The sequence below is a fragment of the Apostichopus japonicus genome, chromosome 16 (assembly GCF_037975245.1).
Source record: "Apostichopus japonicus isolate 1M-3 chromosome 16, ASM3797524v1, whole genome shotgun sequence".
NCBI lineage: Eukaryota > Metazoa > Echinodermata > Holothuroidea > Aspidochirotida > Stichopodidae > Apostichopus > Apostichopus japonicus.
Window position 1 is genome coordinate 9,311,960 of NC_092576.1, and position 26,482 is coordinate 9,338,441.

Consider the following 26,482-nt stretch of genomic DNA (forward strand, 5'->3'; position numbering starts at 1 on the left):
AACAACGATTGATAGCGATGGACATGCAACTGCTTTGTAGGCTTAAAGCAAAAAAATTCATGTAAGTTGTTTTCTTTTAACCTCCTTTGATGTCACAAATCACATTAGTGTTATTTAAGAATGATAATGTTTATGGAAAGTACAGTTTTACTTTTATGTCATATAATACAATGATTGTTGTTAATGTTAGTTCAGATTGTCCAGAATGACTGTCTAGAACTGATATTGAATAAATTTTGTTCAATGATTTAACACTTGAACTATGTTGTGTGAATTTTTGGCTCTGTGACTTTAAAATAAATCGCTTTGAGATTTAATTAAACACCCTTTGGAATAAAATCTTTTTACCTACCTATTTTGACCCATCCCCATTACCCCCACTCCCTCCACAACATAAAAAATGGTTTTCCTGGAATAGGAATAAGAAATTATTGCTATAACTAACTGATCCAGCATATTCCAGAAATAAATTGGGGCACTGAGATTTGTTCACAAGAAGATGTAACCCATTGCTTCTGAAGCTAACCTCATAGCTTATTAGTATACAATAGAGCAATGAAGGGGGTGTTAATTTAGATGATACAGTAAAATCTCTTCGTCTATTGCGACTTCAGTGTAGTAACGCTAATACTATAGTACTACTAGTGCTCGGCGCGCCACCTCCTAAGGATCGCCACTTGCCCCATTGGAGGTTTCCTGTTCCCCGATCTGGTCTTCAGAGTAGTTTTTTGTGGATTACTTGACAGAAGAATGACTCTTTTATGTCGAACCGTTAAAGTCCATTTGTTTTATTTCATAACAAAAAGGAGGGATCGTAGTATGCTTCCGTGAAGTGTTCGCTTCATTCGGAGCTGCATACTGGCTAGGCCCAGTGAAATCGGCGCTGGTGTTGTGCACTAACTTGGTCATAATCGCCGTGTTTTTTTCGTCCTTCAACCATGGATGAAGGCTAATTGCATGGGTAATGATATTTATGCAACCCCCAACAACACAACGGACCGGCATTTCTCTCGGATAGTTTACAACAGTTGAAAAACAAACTTGAAATTTCTAACGATATAGCGTAATACAGTGGTTGTTCTCTCAGTGTAAATGTGCGTGTATATGGAACGGTATGATCGTCGCGTATCCGATACATGCCTGGGCTTTGCACGTGTGTTCCTAACATGACGTCATCATTGTCTTGTTGTGAAATCGCATTCTCAGATATCTATTTTCGGATGCGAATATTAAAACGTTAATTACTAATTAGTCCTTGAGGTTTTCAAGGTGTTGAGGATAGTTTTGAACATAGATTTTCTCATAGATTCAGAGGAAGTTACTCTCGATGAGTTGGATTTTTCGTGTCATGGCCTCTTTAATGATACTTATAATGACCGTCCTCCAAAACAATGATAAATGGTGAAAAACTTATGTTTATTTCTCTGACTTGTCATGGGTTGGACAATTAATGATATCCTCACCCCTTGTTTTAAATATACACATGTCAATACTTATTACAGTGTAGTACATGTGAACTACTTCCTGCCCAGTGATCGATCATTAAGATAGTAGAACAAAAGTTATAACCAATGGACCTTAAAACTTCAACACACCCGACCCAACAGAGCACTTTAGGCGTACTGCCATAGCAAATAAATGAGAAATGGGGATCTGTTAGGGAAATAACGAAACATGGAAAGGTCAATAATCAATACAGTAGCTTTTTGCAGTAGGTGCCATATCAGTTTAAGGGTGTCATGTTGTATTTAGGGTCATAAAATGTTGTGTTCAAAACTCCAGCTCAGGTGAAAATAAATCCAACAGTTTTGTTTTATATTGAAAATAATTCCAATCATATCAGAAACAGATCTACAATTTCTACAGTAAAATAACAATATAATTGTAGAGTTGTAGATTACAGTAGAGCATTCTATAACCAACTTACACATACAGTAGACAGGTCTGTGCAGTACAGTACACATAGTGATGCCATGAATAGCAGCCCCATGTTAGAACAGTACTTCCCAGCACATTTAGCCTAATTTAATGTTATATTGTTAATCCAATGACTTAAACCTTGTAAATTTCACAAATCTATAGTTCAATAATGAGATTGAAATTAGGGGATAAATACGAGGGGAACCGGTCTTAAATTTGATTTGAGACCAATGATGATGTCATCGAGGAGGCTGAGCGGACCGGGGCGATGACCCTCACAAATGTTAGAAAACTGCATTTTTTCGCTAACTTTTGCTGATCTGTATTTAATACTCCTTATGCCTCCCTTGATCTTTTTCCTGAATGACGTATATAGTCACCTCATGTAAATCAGCATTTTCTTCCCACGAACATTAAGAGTGAAAAAAATACGAATGAAGCAGTGTCGTTTGGTCTTAAGTTTTGGTAGTTTAATCAATTCAAACACTAAACTAGAGCACCAATGGTGCAGAAGCTCATACCTTTTCGAGCTTAAATATGTAGGGCCCACAAACCAATTTTGGGCCCATGAGGGATACCCCCCCCCGTCCGTTAGCAGAATCCTGGCCACACCACTGGCTACAATTCCTATTTTCCCCTTTAAATCCTATTTTACCCTAGATCTCAAACAATACCACTGACCTACCCTATTAAACTTTCTCCCCTCTAACTTAGCAGACATAACTTCACAAGCACATCCTACAAGACATAACTTCACAAGCTGCCTACAATACCTCAGGCTCAAAGACTTCTAAGAATCGGCAAGTGCTGATTGGCTATAGGGCTCTCATGCTTACAGTTCGACAGTTAATAACAACTCCCAGTCCTGCTTTAATTCCACTAACAGCCTCTGCCGAGCCACTGCAGAGACTGGGAGACAAATTAAAGGAGCTTCGGCAAAAAGTGAAGGCTCAGATTTTTTTAAACAATGGGGATTAATTGTAATTAATTAACTTTTGACCAAACATTATTAGGCATCACCTTATTCATACACAATCCAACAATCATCAGTTCAACTTTGAATATGATCCATCAAAATCTTGAGGAGATTGAGATATTTGAAAATATTATAAAGAATGACCCCCAATGACCCCCTAAATGACATTTGACTTCAATTTTCCGAACATCCCTCGTAACTCTCATCCCGAGGAACGTTGTGACCAAGTTTCATTATAACTGGCCATACACTGTACGAACAGAAGCAATTTGAAAATATAGGGCCGCGGCCCGGGCCACAAAAGACCCCTAGTTGATCTTTGATCTCAAATTCATGAACACCCTGAAGGTAAAACTTCCATAGTACTATCGTGACAAACCCTCAACATTGTACCATGGAATCTGTAGGAGAAGAAGCATTTTGCGTATTTCCACAAAATGGCCCATTACGGCCCACAGGTAGGCTTGCACGGTAAACCGGTTTTAGTACCGAAACCGGTTTTTTCCAACCGAATTTCGGTACTATTTTTTATTTTAAGAAAACCGAAAAACCGGAAAAACCGAAATGTGAATTGCAAATACTGGAAAAAAAAAAGTTTGTTGACTTTGGTTTCTCCTTTTTACTGTTCTTTTTGCAATATGAAAGTAAATTGCAACAAGAGAAAGCTTTTCTGATAGACGACATTGTCAGCTACGATCCGCACACGCCATAACCAGTGCCTGAGGGTGGATAGCTAGGCCTAACATTAGGCTATGCAGCCCATATATGCGTGCATCAGTTAGGTAACCTTGTAGTATTGAACTGACCTTGGTGGCCAACGTTAGCAGTAGTGAGAAGTACACACTCAAATGACGAGATGCAGTTCCAAATAAATTGTTACATTCAAAGTGTTTGCCCTCTATGTGTTGTTCTTATTATTTAACTTCAATTTAATAGTAGAGGATATGGAGAAAATCTTTTCAAACACATTGATCACAGTTCGTGTTCAAAAAATGAACGTTAAAACTTGAAAGGTACATTGCGCAATCCACAATACAATACTGGGGGCTCTGTGAGTTTAACAACTAAGATGTAACAAGTAACATTAGAACAATCACGGGGGGGGGGCTCTGAGTTTAACAACTAAGATGCAACAAGTAACTTTAGAACAATCACGGGGGGGGGGGGGTTGAGTTTAACAACTAAGATGCAACAAGTAACAGAACAATCACAGTCCATTATTCATAAGAGACACCTGGCGTCAGGCTTGAGTCAAGGAATTAATTTAAAGGAGTAAAAATGTTGCATACATGGCTGGAAATTACAGATGTTGCTGTTGGGACAATTCTCCTTTGTACGCTAATGGATTTTATTTTCTTTGTAAGTTTCCTTTAAACATTTCTTCTTATCAGTTATCAGACAAGGCGTCTCTCAGTTGGTTTTTCGTTTACGTTGATGAACACATGTTTCCAACTTAAACGTTAACAATTTACATTCTTTGACGACCTAATCCCGCTTTTGCCAGCGATATTTTTCAACTTGTACTTGAAAGTGTAGACGGTAAATTCTCTTCACTCCTTGAAGAGAAATTTATTTTACCGCCAAGATACCACCCGCGAACATGGCTAGAGCCTCGTGCAATTTGGTACCTTCATTGGACCAATCATATTGTAAAGCATTTTTTTTTTTAAGATCTCCAATTGGTCATAATGGGGTTTACGCTCGGGCCTCATCTCCGAAAATATAACATATAATATAACATGACCGTGATATTTTTTTCTGAACACGAATTTGAACTTCGTGAAGTACAGTAAACAAGACAAACGATACGTGTACGTGATGTTAAAACTTTAAGAAAAAATTTCACTAACACATTTCTTTTCGACATATTTACTTCAGTTCAGTTAACGTGGGTTATAAAATGAGAGTCGTGAAGGCAGTAACATTTCTTGAATTTATTCTTCTTAATTTTAACAATTTACTGCGAACGAACAGACTTGAACCCACTGTTGATAAAGCTTCAAAAATACGCATCTTAGCGATCGAGATTTGGATGTTTTCAATGCAATTCAGGAGGGGAAAAAAACCGGTTTTTGAGCCAGATTCGGTTTTTTGCTAGAGAAAAACCGGTTGTAAGTTTTCACGAAACCGTGCAAGCTTACCCACAGGTGACCTTTGACCCCAAATTTTGGACCATCTCTGATACCCAATGGTCCTTGTGTCCAAGTTTCATGAAATTCCATCAAACACTGTGCGAGTGGGAGCGGTTTTATCAATTGTTGACGGATAGAGTGATAGAGTGATATAGACGCCGCACTGTAACAATAGCTCACACCAGCATGCTGGTATGAGCTAACTAGAGCACCAATGGTGCAGAAGCTCATACCTTTTCGAGCTTAAAAATGTAGGGCCCACAAAACTTTATGGCCCACCAAATTTAAGGCCATTTTTCAGATTCCACCAATTCTGGGCCATGAGGGATACCCCCCCCCCCCTCCTTTAGCAGAATCCTGGCCACACCACTGGCTATAATTCCTATTTTCCCCCTTTAAATCCTATTTTACCCACTCTCTCAAACAATACCACTGACCTACCCTATTAAACTTTCTCCCCTCTACCTGAGCAGACCTGAAGCACTCCTTGCCAAAATTTTTGCTGGCTGCCTACAATACCTCAGGCTCAAAGACTTCTAAGAATCGGCAAGTTCTGATTGGCTATAGGGCTCTCATGCTTACAGTTCGACAGTTAATAACAACTCCCAGTCCTGCTTTAATTCCACTAACAGCCTCTGCAGAGCTTAACCACAAATGTAAGCAAGCACTGCAGAGACTGGGAGACAAATTAAAGGAGCTTTGGCAAAAGGTGAAGGCTCAGATTTTTTTAAACAATGGGGATTAATTGTAATTAATTAACTTTTGACCAAACATTATTAGGCATCACCTAATTCATACACAATCCAACAATCATCAGTTCAACTTTGAATATGATCCATCAAAATCTTGAGGAGATTGAGATATTTGAAAATATTACAAAGAATGACCCCCGATGACCCCCTAAATGACATATGACTTCAATTTTCCGAACATCCCTCGTAACTCTCATCCCGAGGAACGTTGTGACCAAGTTTCGTTATAACTGGTCATACACTGTACGAACAGAAGCAATTTGAAAATATAGGGCCGCGGCCCGGGCCACAAAAGACCCCTAGTTGATCTTTGATCTCAAATTCATGAACACCCTGAAGGTAAAACTTCCATAGTACTATCGTGACAAACCCTCAACATTGTACCATGGAATCTGTAGGAGAAGAAGCATTTGGCGTATTTCCACAAAATGGCCCATTACGGCCCACATGTGACCTTTGACCCCAAATTTAGGACCATCTCTGATGGCCCTATACCAAATGGTCCTTGTGTCCAAGTTTCATGAAATTCCATCAATAACTGTGCGAGTGGGAGCGGTTTTACCAATTGTTGACGGATAGAGTGATAGAGTGATAGAATGATAGAGTGATAGAGAGATAGATGCCGCACTGTAACAATAGCTCACACCAGCATGCTGGTATGAGCTAAAATGGAGGAAAATGACAATTAAATAAGAACAGATGAACAAATTTCTAAAGATAACATTTAAAACTTTTTTTTGTACCTACCAGGTCAAATTGTGCCATATACAGATGCTGAGTTGTGTGTGTTCTGGAAAGTCCGTAAACGCTGTAACAGTTATTGTAGGCTAGCAACGTTGCCTGTTGCTAACATTCTTTTGAGTAGAACTCGTCTATCCCTGGTTGGTAGATGAACTGTTCAAATAAATGTTTACTGGATCTGAGAATGAGCAGTTTTTGAAGAGGTTCCGAGCCCCATTGTTCGACAGGTTTGCACTTGTAGTAACCGCAGTGTTATTGCGAGTCTGAAAGATCGCTAGGCCTAGTCCCTGGTCAGTCATCTTGTTACTGCTAGTAGTAGTAGTAGTGCTTACGTTATTGTTAGGCTTAGCAACAAGGTTTCTTCTGTTAAACTTATAGTGTCAACATTGGATGCTTTACGCTTCGGTTCTTCGTTGAAGCATGGAGCTATAAACTCCCAGTTTATAGCTCCATGGTTGAAGCACCTCGATAATGTTGCTGACATTGACTCTAGCTCAAAATTAAGCTCAAAATTAATCCCTAAGTCATTCATGTTACTCGAAGTATTTAGCTGGATGATTTAAGAAGTACGCACAGTGTCTATTGAGACTCAGTGTGTGTTAAAACATATACAGTACTACTGCTGTAACTAATTGCAAGTAGGCTATATACTGTACAGTATTCTTTTGCAATTTGGAACATTTCTTTGCCCATAAACATATTTGCATGTACTCATGGCAACGTTACACCATGTCTTCACTTCTTTTAATTATGACTTCATGTTTGATCAAACCAGTGTTTGTCTAACATTTCGATCCTGAAGCAATTCTCCTCTCTATACAGTACACTCGACCAGTCTCGAATCGCATCCGAGACTGGTCCAGTATACAGAAAGTTGGGTTAGGCATTTATGAATGAAACATAAATACAGACCTATGTGCAAGTGGACAACTTTAACACATTACACATATAACAAACAAATATGTTAGATGTGACATGTGTACAGTATGTACACCACAAGAGTGTATTACAATGTAATTGAACTGTATTTAGCAATGGTGGATCTGTAACCATAAGATTGCCCAAAAAAACATGGTCCACAGATTACAATTGTACATTTTGGGTCAAACGGCAAAAAATAATGCCTACCTGCATCAGTATACTGTAAAGACAGAAGTAAGGTGATAAACAGACTCCATAATTGAACAGCCATCTTGTTATCCAACTGTGTTCTGTTCAAATAAAGAAGAGTATTGTGAACATTAAGGTCATTTCATATCAAATCAACAGATTTTGGAAAGGTTTGTACTATGTAGTTCGACCTTCTCCAGAAATTACCACCCTCGTTAGAGTCGTTACATGATTAGGAAATAAGCATACTGTGAAAATGTCAGCTGCGTTGCTGCAAAAGTGTCTGATATGTGAATGTTTGACATTTTGCAATTGGCCGGCCAAGTGCATTGTTTGGCTTTTTCCTATCTGGGACCTGTCCTGCCAAACTGATCTGAACTGCCAAAGATTTCCTGTGTTATACTTAAAAAGTTATGCAACTCTGAAGAACTCATTCACATGTACAGTGATTCAGTATGATGAAGGGTTTTTGTTGCCGAATTATCATCAACATAGCCATGCGACAGCTGTAATTTTTCCTACTATTTTGGAGAGGGTCGAGCAACCACATCAGCGATTTGACACAGAATGACCAATTTATGAAAATGACATCTATTATTTAGTCCTGTAAATCGTGAAAAAGAATTTTTGCTTTCTACTGTAAGGGATTGTAGCCAAATCTAGTCCGCGTCTGGTGGAGCCACAACTGCACAACGACCCCTTTACACTTTGTTCACACACCGTAAAATGAGCTCCCTAGCCCTGCAGAAGTCCTATGCAGAATGGTAGGAGCTTAAAGATATGCATGAGTAACTCTCCGAAGCAACTTGGATGATCCTGGTATCAGCGTTGCTACTGTACGTTCTTTTGTTCTGCAGACAATACACTTTATCGTTGCAAAAGTGTGCCGATCTTTTGTATATTCCATTTGTTTAATAAACATTGTCTTAAACAAAATTCTTTCAAAAATGTGAGACTATGCTCTGGGACCGGTTTTGCGATAGTTACGTGTCAGCTAGCTGAAGACAAAATTTACGAGTTTATACAGTACTTCAACGAAAATGAGCAATAGACTTAACTGTTTGTGAGACTCGGTACTAATTATCCATTGAAATTTAGCAGCACGGCATTGTTGCTGGTCGCGTTATTTGATTGGACAATAATATTCCCAATATACTTGGGCTATGTTTGTGAAGAATTCGAAATTTTCAATGACTTTCTTATCGAACAGCTTTGAGATGCACCCTATTTGTAACAAATATACGCAGAAGTAAAAGCTAGGCCAGTCAGAAACAATTTACCAACATTACCGCACGTACAAACACAGTACGACAGGTAAAAGGCTATGACCAATAAAAAAAGAAAGAAGAACAAAAAAGAAGTAATGTTGAGAGCAAAACATTCCACTGTAAATTTCTTGTTCGACAGATAATAGTTAAAGTAGCTACATTATGATGTAATGTTATAAAATGAAAAGTAATTATATCTTTCTTACAATCTTTTAAAATTTGAACCTCCGATATTTTGAAATATTCAACGTGTACAATACAGTACAAGTGCTGTGTGTTTTGGTTTATACAAAAATCTTGGCAAGTTTCCAAAAAAGTTTCTCTTGACACTAGATCAACACCCACTATGAATTGGTTGCGTCCTTATAACCCCTATAGTTATACGTAGTAGCACAGGTGCATCCTCGACTAGACCACTACTGTCATGTGTAGTCAACTCGTGTAAGTTTACTCTGCGGGCTTTCGTTGAGAGCCGCGATTCTTAAAAGTGTGCACAGACAAGTTGTATAGAATATGTGTGATAGCAGAAAACAAATCGTTTGAACTGAAGTCAACTTCTTATGAAAGAAGACACTTACACAGTCTGCGTTTACGAATATTATATACAAGAAGCAAAATAGAAATAAATGTGGAATGCAATAAGTGGTTCAAAAAATTTCCCGTGATGCTGATTATAAAATTCAATACAACAGCGATCATCCCGCGCTAGGCCGTGTGACACCTTATTGTGTGCTAGAGTAGTCATTGACAATACCCTTGTGAGTAGGTTGGGAGTTAGGAATGCTCATCACATACCGTGAATGGCACTTTAACATTCGCGAAGCCTGTGCACTATGGTAAGGCTAGATTTTTCCATTGACTTCAGTGTGGTTAGGCTACATACAATCATGGAATGTCAGTAAATATTGTGGAAGTGGAAATGATATCGAGACCAATTGTACGGCAATAAACCAAGGCACAATGAATGCGAACAATCTGATAAGTTTGGACGGACTATGCAAATAAGCTCCTATTCATTAATTTCTGTCACTCTTTCTTGTGAAAACCTGTTGTTACGTGTTCGTAGACCCAACCCACGGCTGCCTCATTAACTTGCCAAGTGAAGTACTGTGGTCACTGAGCCGTGAAGAATATTCAGTAGCAGCACAATGGGCAGGAGATTTGCACGGCACCGGGCCCAGACTAGATTTGGCTAGATGCTCCCTGAGTGCAAGGGTAAATGTTGTCAAATATCTTACTTTCCAAAGTTTAGACTGTTCAAAACCACTATTGAACATTGGAGCATTTGGGAATTGTTAATTGTCAACAACTCTGTATTAAGTGGACAACATACGACAACATACAGATATGAGCAATTTAATACATCGACCGTGAAACACCTTTGGCTCCAATAACTAAAGCCTACAGTATAGGCAAACTGGTGGATCAGTGGGTTTATACTACTGTATTTGGGGGTCAATTGGTTATGAGAGAAGATGGATGGTTCACATACTGTACAGTATGTAGACTATAGTATTTTTTATTCATATCGTAACTAGGCCTACAGAGGGTTTAAGGGGCTGGCCAGATGGATTGCGTTTGTCAGAATGACAATTTGTTTATAATCAATCAAAGTAATGAATGATTATTTAAAACTTAACATTTATGTTATTTCTTGGAGTTTGCATGACAAGTTAAGATGTTTTCAACATGACGATTTGTCTCATTTAGGACAAGATTCTAGGACTCCACCACAAAAGTGTTGCGATTATGATTTCATGGAACAATAGTGACAATCATTCACCATGTAGGCTGTGTAGTAGCTAGCCTCACTATAAGCCACACATAATATACAGGTTGTGTTTTGCTAAAGATTTAAAATGTGGCCATTTGGGGGCAAAGCCGTATTTTGTCATGATGGAAACCCTATGTACATAAATGATTGAAGCTGTAAGTGATCATTTGGAAAAGATAAAAATGATTAATTTTGAGTGATAACTACCCCTTCGTTTGATGGAGGCATATCAACCGACGACCTTGTTAAAAACCCAAACTAACTTATTTGCTGCATTCTGTACGTACAGAGATTTGTACTAGGTTGGCAATTGCAAGAGATGCCACCAGCCAACTAATTGGATTGTGGAAGGCAAAAGAGATCAGCCTGAAACTGAAGAAACAGCTGGTGAAATCTCTTGTGTGGAGTGTAGCTCTCTATGGTGCAGAAAGTTGGGCATTAAAACAGAATGACACGAAGAAAATAGAATCACTTGAGCTGTGGGTGTGGCGTAGAATGCTTCAGGTCAGCTGGAAAGATAGAAAGACAAATGCATGGATCCGCCAAAGGGTAGGAGTTTCAGAAGAGGAAGGTCTACTTGTCCAGTTAAGGAAGCTGTCTCTGTATGGACATTGGAAGCGCAGATAAGATAGCCTAGTTCAGATGACAGTAGAAGGAGAAGTAGAAGGGAAGGCCAGGCCAGGACGTAGGAAAACAGGATGGATCGATAACATCAAGAAGTGGACAGATAGAGGAATGGCCGTGGCAAGAGCAAAGGCACACAAGAGAATGCCGACGGTTCTTTGAGGACTATGGCAAAGCAGCAGCAGCAGTACGTACACACTGTATGCATCATTCACGTACAGTAATAAAGACCTAGCGTTGACATGGTTGCTATAGTCTACAGTACGTTTCTAACGCACACGACTCCATCTTTTACTTCCAATTTTTGAGATTTTCGATCTTACGAGGTGACATAAACATGCATATATAAAGTAAACTACCGTAAATTCCTTGTGGTGTATATTTCATGTACATTCGATGCTCCGGGAGCGAGAATTTCGGTCCGCAAGTGCCTACCGACTACCGAGTAGGTGAATACCAGGGGCGTATCCAGGATTTTCTAACCCGGGTGCGCGAATAACCGAGCTCAGAGAACAGTTTATTTGCATTGCGCAATCCAGGTCAACAGGTCAAATAAGAATACTCTCGTTGAGACGAGAGTTGTCTGTTCGCGTAACCACGCCAACGAAATGAGCACCTACAGTAAACATTAGAAATCGCATAACTTACGTCTAAATTTACTCGGTTTTTTCGCTTCGGAATGGATATTTCTACAAGTTTCGAAAGTTGACAGACTGAAGGAATTTTTAAAGAAACGAAAGTTGAAGATGAGTGGCCGAAAGGAAGAGTTGGTTGCTTTAGCGTATGCTGCCGTTCAGATGAACACTGCTGAAATTAACATAGCAGATGCGCGAAATAAAAAGGCAGACGACTACGCATCGGTACTTCAGGTTGAAGGAGAGACCCTGTCGACATGGGCGGCGATCCTGGGGGGAAGATTCCCCCCCCATGAAAATGGGTGGAGGGGATGTAATACACCATATCCCCCCCCCCCACCAAATGCCAGGGATAAGAATATTGTCATGCCTACATTTATGCATCATCGTGAATGTACTGCTCTTTTTAGCTTCATTTCTCGCCTAACATAAATGCAGTGCGATCTTGTCAAGTAAACCGTCTTTATAAAGCAAGAATAGTTGACTGTAGGCTTCATTGGCCCTATAACAACAAAATGTATTATTGCCCCCACGGTATTGATATAGTACATATATGCACCCTAATAGTATTCATATCAACGAGTTAAATGAATCTGGAGAAACTATCATAGGCGTAGGAGCCTAATTTGATTTGGGGGGGGGGGGCTGTAACGACTTGCCCGAAAAATATAACCAAAATTTTTCGCGCGCTCCGCGCCCGTTCGACATCTTAATGTGCATATCATATGGGCAATCATCGGTTATTACATCACATGCAGGCGCGTATCCAGGATTTTCTAACCCGGGGGGCGCGAATTACTATCTAAGCGGAGCGCCACCATCGGTTGGCGCGCAGCGTACAAGAAAATTTCTGGTTTTGATACCCCCCAGATCACCGGAAATAGCACTTCTCGGGCTTAAAAATGACCAAGCAGATGTACACTTTTGCCTGAGAACCAAGTATTTCCCCAAAGTTTTTTTCCATCCATAACTTTTTTGAAGATTGTCACCAGTCACACATCATGTTCGACCTCATTGCATTTCCTATGGATCATTGCTTTTGTAGGTGATTCTACGTCACGGCCCACAATATCCGAAAGCCCCACTTTTCAAGGTTTTAAGCCCATTATTTGTTGAGAATTTGAAAATTCACATTTCTCGTGAATAAAATCACTTGAAAACATACCCATAATGTTGCACAAAATTCAATCTATGGACAACCAATATAGAAAAACCTCCTTGATCCCCTAACAGACAGGTCAAAGTTGCACGAGTAGAGGAAAGTATGATGAAGAATGTTGGTGAGGAAATTTTGGAAAATTCAGACACAGTTAATTTATTGGTGTATAAATATTGCAACCTCTTATAATGGCTATTATAAAACTTGGTTGAAGGAAATGAAAAATAGCAGATATTTCCGATATCAGGTATATCGAAACCGAACACTACACACATAGGCGTATAGGTCCCGTAGAAGGCGGTGGCTGCAGCCCCCCTCCCCCCCCCCCCCCCGCAACCAAATTTTTCCCCATCTTTTTCGGGCACCTACTGAAAGAAAAATAAATAGCAATGAATAGCTTAAAAATGATCTCCTTGGTAATTAAAATAAAGTTGTAAGCTTGGCCGATATTTCTACTGTAAAAGAGAGTTTTGACATAAATGGATCTGTATGCTTTTTCTCCATCTACATAAGACATTTGGTTGTTTACATAGCATCCAGCGGTATACTGTGGAACTTTCACGGACCGTGCGGTACACGATGCCATGCACTGTAATGACCGATGCTTGCTTATATGATACTGGCATCGATATGTTGAACACGCGCTTCGCGCGCGAAAAATTTTGGCTTTTTTTCGGGCAAGTCATTACAGCCCCCAAATCCAATTGGGCTCCTACGCCTTTAACTACACACATAGACAGTTTTTGAGGCTGTTCATCGTGGAACATGCATTTCAATGCTCACTGATATGATGTTATATCTGCTCTTTGCTTTACAAATTCGAACAGGCGTGTAGCGAGTAATTGCCAAGGGAGGGGCAAACTATCTAAGCGAAGCGCCACCATGAGTTGGCGCGAAGCGTACAAGAAAAATTTTGGCCGAAAATGCCTCCCAGATCGCTGGAAATGACACTTCCCAGGCCTTGTAAGTTGCATCTAAGCATTGTCTATTTTGATATTACTAGCGATGTCATAAAGAAAATTTGCTCGGGGGGGGGCGGTCGCCCCCTTCCCGAAATGCGTCATGTACCCCGACGACTCGGTCGAGTTCAAGACCAGTGCACAGTTGGTTCCATATAGCACAATTGTACAATTGTTTAAGGCGTCCATACACACACACGCGTTATGATAGACCATATATAGTATTTATATAGATACATTAGTGAGAGAGGAAAAATGGAAACGTCAAAAATGGAGTTGTCGGTGTAAGGGGTAGGGTGAGGCGCACACCCCTTCCGTAATCCTTGATCTGTCACTGGCTACCCTGTGTATATTATAGGGATCAGCGCTTTAACTATGACTGTTCCTCTTTCTCTTCCCGAGGTCTTGGCTATCTTCTACTCCCTCCTTTTTTCCTTTTTCTCTCTTTTTTCTTTTTCTTTTCTCTTCCTTCCTCTCCTCCTTTTCTTTTTCCCCCTCCTTTTCCCTTTTCTCTTCTCTTTTTTTCTCTCCTCTTTTCCTTACCCGGGGGGCGCGCGCCCCCAAGGCCCCCCCCCTGGATACGCACCTGACATGCCTTTAACCGATAATGCCTATATGATATGCACATTAAGATGTTGAACGCGCGCGGAGCGCGCAAAAAATTTTGGTTATATTTTCCGTGTTATTACCCTCCCATATTGGTTATAATTATTGGGGAAGTCGTTACAATAATAACGATAATAATAATAATAATATTAGTTTAACCATTGAAAAACACATTGCGAATTATTCTTCTTTCAGTAGGTGCCTGGAAAATTCTCAGCATAATTGCCCGAATTTGCATAAAAAAAATTGAAAAACACACTGCAAATTTTTCTTCTTTCAGTAGGTGCCCGAAAAATTCTCAGCATATTGCCCGAATTTTCACCCAAAATTTTGGTTGGGGGGCTGCAGCCCCCCCAGCCCCCCCGCCTCCTACGCCTATGGAAACTATCACACAGTAACTACGCGCGTACCACGTATGGAGGGTCATGTGATGTGTTCCAGGGTGGTACTACTATACTACTCTCCCTATTACGCTTGATGATTTCACCCAACTAGTACGTCTTGACAACGACGAACTTCACCTGATATCACTACTAATCGATAACGTCTCCTACACCGTCAAATTAGAGGGCAAACTAGGACTTCCTTTTAACACTAACATTGGTTCACCACAAGGAGATAGTGCAAGTGCATTATTTTTTATAACTTATCTAGCCAACTCTATGAAATCAGATGATAATGATATCGATGCAGTTATCCTGCCATGCATCGCAGTTAGTTGATCATGATTACAGCACTACCACCACTAATTCTTTTTTCACAGTAGACCAACAATACGCTGATGATATCTCTTGGGCATCAACTGGTCAACATATACTGCAAGACATCGAAAAACGAGTCTCTGACAAACTGGCAGTAAGAAATCTGAAAATCAATTGCACAAAAACTGAGAAATTTACAATCACAAGAAAAGGAAATGACAGTTGGAAGAAATGTAAATATGTTGGAAGCTTGCTGGGGACCGAAGAAGACATTAACAGAAGAATTGGTATAACCAACGGTGCTTTCAACACACTGTCAAGCATTTTTAAAAGCAAAAACATAAGCCGGAAAATTAAGCTTAGGATCTTTGAGACTTTATTAAAGAGTATTTTTTTGTACAATTGCGAACTGTGGGGCACAACAAAGGATCTTGATCGCAAAATTGACACTTTTCAAAGGAGACTACTTCGAAATATTCTCAACATTAGATGGACCAATAATAATTCGTTATCAAATGATGAGCTCTACAACGACACCAACCAAACACCTTGGTCATCGATAGTCGCACATAGAGATTGAGATTTTTCGGTCATGTAGTAAGACTTCAAGAGGACGCTCCAGCAAAGGTTGCTTTAAGAGAAGCACTGAGACATACTGCTAAACCAGTTGGAAGGCCCATGACTATATTGCTTGGAAAAATAAAATCGCAATTCAAGGACATTAATATTAACAATTTCGAAGAAGCAATAAACCTTGCGCAAGATCGTGATACGTGGCGGAGGTTAATCACTGAGCATGTCGGATAGACGAGACTCAACTTACTACTACTAGTACGTAAATGTGTTTGCGTGCTTAGGGCAGCAGACGACACCCGTTACCTAGCAATAACCGTGCCTGTAGCCTAACGAGAAAGCTATATTCCCGTCGAGCAGCATTAGGCTCTGTTCCATGGAGAATTCCGTGGTTGCACTGAACTAAACATTTCCCCACATTTCCCATTTCTACATTCACTTATAGCGTGTAGTAATAACGTTAGGCCATATGAGACAAAGCTTGCCCCTAGAGCTGTATTAATAAGTAAGATTATGTAGAAAGCCTGCCTTCATTCAAGAGAATAAGGTTGAACGTTAGCATATTAGCACTATTTCGTAGGCCTGAAGTACCAGTACCTTCTTATGCCGTTAGTTCCCATGTCCGAACCGACCAATCTTTCACGAAGTCACTAACACTGTTCTCGAACTGCTACAGAGAAATATCAGTATAGTACCACCCTGGAACACATCACATGACCCTCCATACATGGTACGCGCGCACCCAATTGACATGAATCCTCCAGATTCATTTACCTCGTTGATTCATATAGGCCCTATAGTAGGCCTACACACGTACATGTTCCCTCGAATAGCTGAGAATCTCATGTTACCAGGGTAATGCTTAATACACGTTTCACCTGGATGCCCTAGCAATCGGTACCTAGGAATGTAACTATGTGTAATTGTGTATTGCATGTGTATAGGCCTATAATAGCCTGAATGAGGCCATTTTCTTCATCGAATAATATAAAAGAGCTCTCGAACATTCTAACTTGGCGCCTGAAACAAGATTGACAGGGGCAATTTTCCCAAAATAACACCCGAAATTGAAAAAAAAAAGTATTTTGGATCCTGATTATGAGATATTTCGGACATGATATCCCTATTTTAAAGTTGGGTATATGCCGCTTGGAAACCTCAGGAAGTGCCGTTTCCGGCCATCTAGAGGGTTTGTAAATCCCAATTTTTTTTTGTAGGCTACGCTTCGCGCCAACAGATGGTGGCGCTACACTTAGATAGTCAACAAGGTCATATCCCCCCACTCGAAAGTACGGATCGCCGCCCATGCCTGTCGATCCTTTTTCGGATTTGCCACTTGCATGGGAAGGCGAATTTGCAATGGAAAAATGGCCGCCTTGCATGTTCATTGATATTGCGCATTATTTTACCAGTATTGATAACATTGAACTGAAGCAAAGACTGATGACGGACTATAAGGATGGTAAAGCCTTCAGCTATTTGGAGTCTGGGTGGCTCGGGGAAATTTTTTACAATGCCATTTCTGTCGAGTCAATGTTGTGCTTTCTAAAGGCAGAGTGTACACCATCGCAGCGTAATAATAATATTCCTTGGAATAACCCCTGAAAATTCCCCCACCCGCTGATTATTTTTTATAATGTTCTTACCAAATAAAATAAATATCTTTTTTTCTGTTTGAACAAATTGAACCCACCCTATAAGTAGTAGGAATATGCCAAGAATAAAACTAAGCTTATTTAAATCACGCATAAAAATGAAGAGAACTAATATTTCTTAACATGAAAAGTCAACTACAAGATATCAATGCCTCTACTATTACACGGCCAGAAAAAAAATGTTTTTTTTTCCCCCTAGAACATAAATCCGACTAGGTCGGATTTCCCGCCGCGGAACGCATCGTAGGGGGGGGGGTGCCCCCATCGGCAGATAAGCTTTTTGAAAATTGAAGACCCAAATGACGCGATTTGGTGGCCCATTTTTACAGTGATTGCCAGTGGTACTACACATGTGTTAAACCATGTTACGGTAGCACATGAGTCTTTTAGGTGCAACGTGAATCCCGGTATCGCAACTACAACCGGTATTTTCCTCAACTTTCATCTATGTTTCAAAGCACTTAGTGACGAGACTGTCAATGTCATAAATGCAATAGGCATAGCCTAGGCTATGTACATACTCTTACACGCACGGTTATAAAAAATTCAAAAAATAACACGCTATATTAGGACCTTTGTTTTTTCACATACACTTCCAAAAGAATGCACAAACCGTGGAAAAAAGCAACCCCGACCATCCTTCATTCATACTCGACGTAAGATATTAGATTATCACGTGCACGTTCGCACATGGATTAAATGTGGTGCTAACCGGACATGCCAGTAGGCTCCATAACTAAAGTTAATCGATTTTGAAGGGGAAAAAATTGGGATCATTACACATTACGTATATACAGCGCTTTTAGAGATGTCCGTATCGGGGTTAAAACTTTAAGGCCATTTTTGGTCAAGAAATCATTTTTGTTACCGTTGGTAGAGGTATACCACGTGAAAGAGGAACCATTCTACTTTAATGTGGTGCTAAACGGACATGCCAGTATAGACTCCATAACTAAAGTTAATCGATTTTGAAGGAACAAAATCATTTTTGGATCATTACACATTAGATATACAGCGCGTTTAGAGATGTCCGTATCGGGGTTAAAACTTTAAGGCCACTTTTGGTCAAGAAATCATTTTGTTACCGATAGTAGAGGTATATCACGTGAAAGATGAACCTGTCTACTTTAATGTGGTGCTAACCAGACCTCCTAACTAGGTCGATAACTCAAATTAATCGATTTTGAAATAATAACACGTTTGGATCATAACACATTACCGCGCGTTTCGAGCTAATTTTCCCATTTGCATCCCACTCCTGTTAGGATCGAACGGTTTATAGCCATCGAATTTCAATAAATCAAACTTTTACTGGCTGTTTTTACATACCACGTGTAAGAAGAATAACTTAACATCGTCATTGTACTTCTCTTGACTGTTGCATATTCTCATAAATTAATTGTTTAGACATTTGAAGAAGAAAAAAGAAAAAAAATGGTATAAAAATTGCCGCAAATTACGCCTTTCTCCACAAGATTTGGTAGGATCACAAGTTTCAGTTCAAAATGGATGCAGAAATCGTCCACCAATAAATTCCAAAATTATATTACATGAAAGAGCAACAAATCATCTCTCATATGGTGCAATTATTGGCATTTTACCTTATTCATAGCGTTAATTATTATCGCTTTAAAACAGATACGAAAAAGTAGCAGTCTTGTTACTGTCTGCTAATTTAGGCTGCCCTTAGTGGCTGCTGGGGATCCACTTTCCCGCCACAGCGTACCCAGCGCTCGTCACAGTGTACAAACATCAGTGGCCAACGGCGTGTAACGTTGATGTATACACTATTGGCTGCTGTTAGTGGCTGCTCTTATTGGCTGCTACGTTCAAACAGGTAATATTTTTTTTCTCGAACTGAACTGCAACTGACACTGAAATTATTTCCCCGATTCTGATTAACTCTCAGCGAGCACGTAATATACCTTAGTATTCAACATGGATCCCTCAATACTCAGTCGATATCAGTATGATCAACACAAACAAATTCAAGATATTCACATGAGCAATTTTCCAAAACTTTTGGTAGGCATATATGAACGAAAATATATAGTGTTCATAACACAATGAAGCAACTATACCCAACTACTGCGCCCATTATAGGCAGTCCTTGATCGTTTGTATACTCGCTTGACTCCGCTCTACACACAACACATATTTCAAAGTTGAGAATGTGCACTTTTACCATTTGGGCGAAAATGGAGGGGGGGGGGGGCACAACTTGTAATGCCTGAAAACAACCCTCACTGACCCTTAGCCCAGAATCCTCTCCCACCATTCTTAAAACCCTGACCCAACTATTATACAAAATACACAAATCAGTCGTAATTAAACATATAAGAAAAGAGTGGTTTGTATGCACCACTGTACCAAATCTAACGTTAGGGTGTTCCAAATACATAGCATCGTAGCACGTAATGTCTATACAAAATACCCAATTTCAAGGGTGCGTTACGAAAATACTGCAGGGATTTTTTTGGAGAACTTTGATATAATGTCTGTGATGCATTGAACTACCAAAAAATGCTTTAAAAATCTAGTCCCAGTGTTGCTGGAACGAAACTGATTTTACAGCTTCTTTTTGAGTTTCAGCTGATGACCTAACATGTACTGTAGCCTATTGTACTGTGTAGAGTATACAACACAATAAAACACAGTGCATTTGTAATTGTATACATGTAGCCGATGTACATATGTGCGAGGTGTTGTGTACATTCGGAGTTGCGATACTTTTAGTGTTATAATCATAAATTCAAAATGTATTCAGTCAATGAATCATGATAGGCCTAGTCGAATATGTACATATACAACTACGTAGTAGCCATGAAGACGGCGAGCGAGTGTGTGCCAGCCAGTGAGTGTACACAAAAAAGGGCATTTGACGATATGTCTGTTTCTTTTGACTTGTTAACTAGTTGTATATAGCCTTATAACATATACGTACGGAAATCTATTGGCTCGCTGAGAGCCAATCAGAATCGAGGAAATAGTTTCAGTGTCCGATTCAGTTTGGGAAAAAAATATTCGCGCCCCGGCCCCTGGCATGAAACGACGCGTCACGAGCATTTCTTTTGTATTTTGTTCTGACATCTGACGTTTCGATACCACTGATCTACACTAACAGTGTTCGATACACGTCCTCGGCGAAGATATTTTCCCCCAGCGCGGTAAAGGCCAAGATTAGCATACCTCGCTCCCATTGGCTGGGGTCCGTATACATAAGCTTCTTTACAATATCAACTAGCAGCTGCTGCGCATACCACATTTCACAAGGCCACTATGCCTATTAATACACTCAAAAAAGACAACAGTCTAGAAGCAGAGGTTTTATCTCATAGTAAGTATCAGTTTACAGTTGTACCCTATGAGCATCATTGTTATGTCGCACGCGGGTATTGTAAGTAGTAGGATGAATGCATGTAATTAACCTCAATAAATAAGTACACAAGAAACGAATGTATGCGTTAACTATTTATTCCGTGTCTTCCTTGGTTAGTACCCATATAACAAACTGTTCTCATCCATATCTTATATTATATAATAACATAAATAAGGCAGACTCAGCAGGAGTCTGGAAGGGTCACAAACTGACCCTATTGGTATGTAGGTTGCAGGCATATGACAGGTGATATTATACAGTGAGTAATAATGGTCGATTAGATAATAGCTAATATATCACATCGGTAATAAAGGATGGTCGATTAGGTAATAACTAATATATCACAATCATATTTTAAATATATTAATTTTCTGATTTCCAGACTTTGCAAGAGTTGTGCAGGTGCTACAAGACTTACCGCAGGGTGTAAGCTACCCGGTAGCCCTTGACTTCAGTGAGAAGGCTGCAGTAAGAGCTGGCTTAAATTGTTTGTTGTTTAATAATAATTTTAAAAAATTGCTTTCCAGTGTAGTTTTGCTGTTATTTGCATGTAATTGTTCTGTAAGCATCATGCTTTTTATCTGCTAGAAAGCAACAAACAAGCTTATAATGTTAGTTGAACAATTTAAACCAGTTTCAAGCGGTTTTGGATAAGATTTTTTCCTGGTCTCAGGGGTGGCAAATGCTTTTTAATATTGATAAATGCAAGATAATGCACATTGGTAAAAGTAAACAAAAGTTTACATACAATCTATTCTTAATGGTGTGGAGTTACAGGAGGTCTCTGTTGAAAGAGAACTAGGTACCTACATTGACTCATCTCTGCAACCTTCTAAACATTGTCTTGAAGCTGCTAAAAGAGGTAATGGGGTTTTAGGTATGATCAAGAGGAAATTCAGTTTTCTGAAAGAGGACATCGTAGTTAGGCTTTATAAGCAGTTGGTTAGGCCTCATCTGGAGTATGCTGTGCAGGCTTGGAGCCGTTATTTTGCTAAGGATAAGGAAGTACTTGAAAAGGTCCAGAGGAGGGCTACTAGGATGATTAATTCCTTAAAGAGTGTTCCTTATAATAGGCGGTTACAACTGTTGAATCTTACCACACTGGAGCTTAGGAGGTTGCGTACTGGGGACTTGATCCAGGTTTTCAAGATTGTGTATGGTTTCGACAATCTATCCTTTACCGACTTTTTCATGTTTGCTAACAGTAGCTGTACCAGAGGTCATTGTCTTAAACTCCAAAAGTCGCATAGTAGGATTAATATTCGGCATAACATTTTTTCTAATAGGGTTGTGAATGAGTGGAATGGTTTGCCTGAGAAAGTTGTACTTGCAAATAGTGTCAATGGGTTTAAGAATGCTTTGGACAAGCACTTTAAGCATTGTAATCGGGTCTGAGTGTTTGTGTCTTCAGTATTTTTTTCTCTCTCTATAAGGTCCTTGATGGGGCTTAAGTGTCCCTCCTGATCCTTTTTCTACTAAATTAAACTAATGCCATAAGCTCCTGTCGCCTCTCCTGGCCAGTGGCGTCGCCAGGGGGCAGGGGCTCGTGCCCCTGGAAAACCTAGTGCCCCCCCCCCTCCGAGTGCCCCCCATCTGAGATTTGGGTTGGTAAAAAAATATATATATATATTTTGTTATATTCAACTCCCATCATCTGAGTTGGTTTTTCATAAGGACAAAGAAGCACAGAAATTTGTGATTTCTTCAAATGAGCTGCGAAAAAATACTTGTGGACCCATATAATAATCCTGTTGTGTAGGGGGTGCAGAGGTCATTTGAGGTCAGATGCTTGTAGGAATAAATGGCGAATGTTCACACCTGCATACTGAGCCATACTCGATGTGTGATCAAACTTTGGATTGCATGGTGAGATCCCTGATAGGAGCCAATAACGATGCTGGAACCTGTTACATGTTAATTAATAGATAATGGGAGAAAACGAGAAGGAGTCGTCGGGGGTCATGCACACATTAATTCAACAAATGTAAGTTCTATTGATAGGGTTAGGCATAATATCGACAGCATGTGGTTCATATCCTCTGCAAAATTCTGCGCGTTGTTAAAATCATTACCTCAAAAATAGCAATTTCTGGAGATATCTTCAGATCGAATTTAGCATCAAATGTGGCACAATTTTGCATCTAGCCCATCCTCCGTATGCGAAACTTTTCCAAAGGGGAGGGGGGCACCCCCTCCCCTTAGACCCCTCCCCAGTGTTTCAATCGGTATAATCGATTGGAGGCGTTCGCGACCGATCCAGCAGGGAGACATAACTCGGGAAACCGCCATACAAAGTAGACACGTTTATTAGGCAAGCGAATCGTCGGGTGCAACCAACTAAAAACAACTACTTGTTACATCCTTTCTCTTTTAAAAAAATAGAATTAAAAAAAAATGCAAACTCTACTCATGCAAACTCAAAACAATAGCACTGGCTGAATATCAGCTATAACATGCAAACTAAAAATGATCTGTATGAACAAGGTAAATTAAAGTTTCTGGCTCATTTTAACTAAAGTAATGCAGTTCAGTGTTCTTTTCACTATGAACCAAAACTCAGTCCAAAAAACAACTTTGATTCCACAACAACTTTTGAAGTGTCCATTTTACCACCAACTGTTCACATAAAAATCTGTCCCTCTCTTCAAAAAGTTCAAAGAGTTCAAAGTTCAAAGAGTTCAAAGTTCAAAGAGTTCAAAAAACCAAAAAATATCTTGTACACCTGTGTGGATGAACCTACAATGCTATGTGCAAGTGAACCTAATTACTAACATTGCTCAAAACATTGGTGTAAACTTCATAATGTTGTTTCAAGTATTTTGGTAATTTGTGTGCTCTTCCTGACCTTGTTGTCGGTGTTTGTTGTCCATGATCTGTCTGTGTGTCACTGTTTTGACCTCTGTTTGGAGTTTGCCTAGGTGTGTAGCTGTCCATGTGTGATTCTCTCGTGGGAGGTGTGTCATCACTTGTGTGAGTGTCAGTGTGAATGTCAGTTTCCTCAGATGACTTATGTAATTGTGTTCCAGGGATCCTTCTCAGATGCCGTCTGTTTCTCCGAAGTCTTTGACCAGCGTCTGTGATGACCTCATAGGACCGGATGCCTACTGGGTGTGTCACCTGTCCCTTCTGCCATTCCTTCTCCGTCCCCATGGGGTTGAGTCTGACTAGGTCGCCTTGTCGAAGTGACTGAAGTTCCTTGGCACCTCTGTCGTAGTACTTCTCCTGACGTTTCTTGTTGTTTGCCATTTCTTGTTGAGCATTACGAACAGTTTTAGGCTTTAACAGTCTCTGATGTGTAGGCAAGAGAGTTTTCGTTCTCCTGCTGAACAGACGTTGAGCTGGACTGCTCTGGAATCCTTGTGTTGGAGTGTTACGTAGGTCTAGTATTGCCAGATATGGGTCTTTGTTCGCAGCTTTTGACTTTCTTAGCAAAGTCTTGGCCATCTTTACTGCTTGTTCAGCCTTTCCGTTACTCTGTGGGAATCCTGGCGATGAGGTTTTGTGTTCAAATTCCCAGGTGTTGCTGAACTTCTTGAATTCCTCGGATGAGAACTGGGGGCCATTGTCTGATACAACAATATCTGGGATTCCATGTCTTGCAAAATTCCCTTTCAATTTTCTGATCACAGTCGTGGATGTTGTGTCTCTAAGAAAATCAATTTCCCAGAAGTTGGACATATAGTCTACTGTGATCAAATAGTTCTTCTGATCAAAATAAAAGAGATCAGTTCCCACTTTAGCCCAAAGACGATTAGGCACATCATGTGGCAAGAGTGTCTCCTTAGCTTGCTTCGTCCCATAGGTTGTACATACGTCACAGTTACTGATGTAGTCTTTCAGTGCTGACGTCATCCCAGGCCAATATATGGACTCTCTGGCCCGTCTTAAACAGCCTTCCACCCCAAGATGCGAGGAGTGGACACGTTTCATCATCTCGTGTCTAATCACCGTCGGGATTATGGCTCTCTCACCTTTGAAGATTATGCCATCTTGTGACGTGATTTCATCTCTAAAGTGGAAATATGGCTTTGCCAATTCTGGTACATCATCTCGTTCTTCAGGCCATCCATTACTAAGGCATGTAAAGACTGCCTGTAAGGAGTCGTCATCTGCAGTATGCTCCTTTATGTCCCCCAGTCTCTGTTCTGAGATTGCCAAATGGTTTACTGCATTGACTGTTGCAAAGTCCTGCTGCTGGTCACCCGTCTCTGGAATGTACGCGCGACTCAGAGTATCTGCCAACATCATCTCCTTTCCAGGATGATAGACAATATGAGCATCATATTTCTGCAACCGTAACAGCATACGTTGCAGACGCTTTGGTGCTCTGTGTAGTGGCTTTTTGGCGATCATTTCTAAAGGCTTATGGTCGCTTTGCACTGTTACCTTCCTTCCATATGTATACTCGTGAAAACGTTCCAGGCCAAATATAACGGCTAACAGTTCCTTTTCGATTTGGGCGTATCTAGTCTCGGGATCTGTCAGAGCACGACTGGCATACGCCACAGGTTGGCCTTCCTGTGTTATAACTGACCCCAATCCAGTATCAGATGAGTCAGTTTGGAGTGTAAGTTCCTTCGTCTGATCATAGTAACGAAGAACTGGCTTGGCTGAAATTAGCTGTTTCACCTTCTGCACTGCAGCTTTATGAACATCCATCCAGCACCACTCTGTGTCTTTCAGGGTTAGCTTTCTGAGAGGTTCACAAATATCACTTAAGCCAGGCAGAAATTTGCTTAAGTAATTCACAAAGCCAATGAACCTTTGTACTCCTTTAACATCAGTTGGGTCAGGCATCTCCATTACTGATCTCACTTTATTGGAGTCTGGCTTCAAACCCTCGTCAGTAATCAGATGTCCGATGAATGGCACCTGATTCAATTTCAGCTTCAACTTCTTTGGATTTAGTTTCAAGTTGGTTTCACGACATCTCTCCATTAGCTTTTCCAATTTTATGTCATGGTCTTTGATAGCCTCGTTTACAGTGTCCCCTTCGCCAAAGACCAAGATATCATCAACAATTGATCGTACTCCTGGCAGACCTTCAATAGCTTGGTCCTGCCGTCGCTGATATTCTTCAGGAGCAGTGCCGATGCCGAATGGCATCCTCAACCACCGGTATCTTCCATATGGTGTGTTGAAGGTTGTTAAATATGAACTTTCTTCATCAAGTTCAACATGCCAAAATCCGTTCTTGGCATCCAGGACGCTGAACACTTTTGTATGTTCAGGTCGGGTAGTATATCTTCTATGGTCGGCATTGGATAATGGCTTCTTCGTAGGGCTTTGTTGAGATCCCTAGGATCGATGCAAATCCTCATTTTCTCGGGTTTCACCACCGTTACCAAACTTGATACCCATGGTGTCGGTGTAGTGACTGGCGTTATCACTTCATTCTTTGTGAGTCTGTCTAACTCCTCCTTTAGTCGTTTCTTGACTGCAACAGGAACCTTTCTGGGTGGGTGGACCACAGGTTTGATGTTTGGGTCGACGTCAAGGTGATATTCCCCTTTAAGTT

General features: G+C 40.3%; 2 protein-coding genes across 23 annotated transcripts in view; one reads left to right on the plus strand and one right to left on the minus strand.

Annotated features, from left to right (window-relative positions):
- Window positions 1–26,482, minus strand: part of LOC139981981 (uncharacterized) — a 471,811-nt gene that overhangs the window by 380,299 nt on the left and 65,030 nt on the right. The window contains exons 1-2 of one of the 13 annotated variants that reach the window (XM_071994456.1): window positions 11,657–11,792; window positions 7,650–7,732 (exon numbers count right to left, since the gene is read on the minus strand). The exons of the other annotated variants lie outside the window; for them this stretch is intronic. Of the exons in view, the coding sequence (XP_071850557.1) occupies window positions 7,650–7,713 (64 nt within the window). The 5' untranslated portion in view covers window positions 7,714–7,732; window positions 11,657–11,792. Of the gene's footprint in view, window positions 1–7,649; window positions 7,733–11,656; window positions 11,793–26,482 lie in introns of those variants that run through there. 13 annotated transcript variants of the gene reach the window in all.
- The window catches only part of LOC139981990 (aqualysin-1-like), an 87,677-nt gene that overhangs the window by 34,658 nt on the left and 26,537 nt on the right, over window positions 1–26,482 (plus strand). The gene's annotated exons all lie outside the window — the stretch shown is intronic.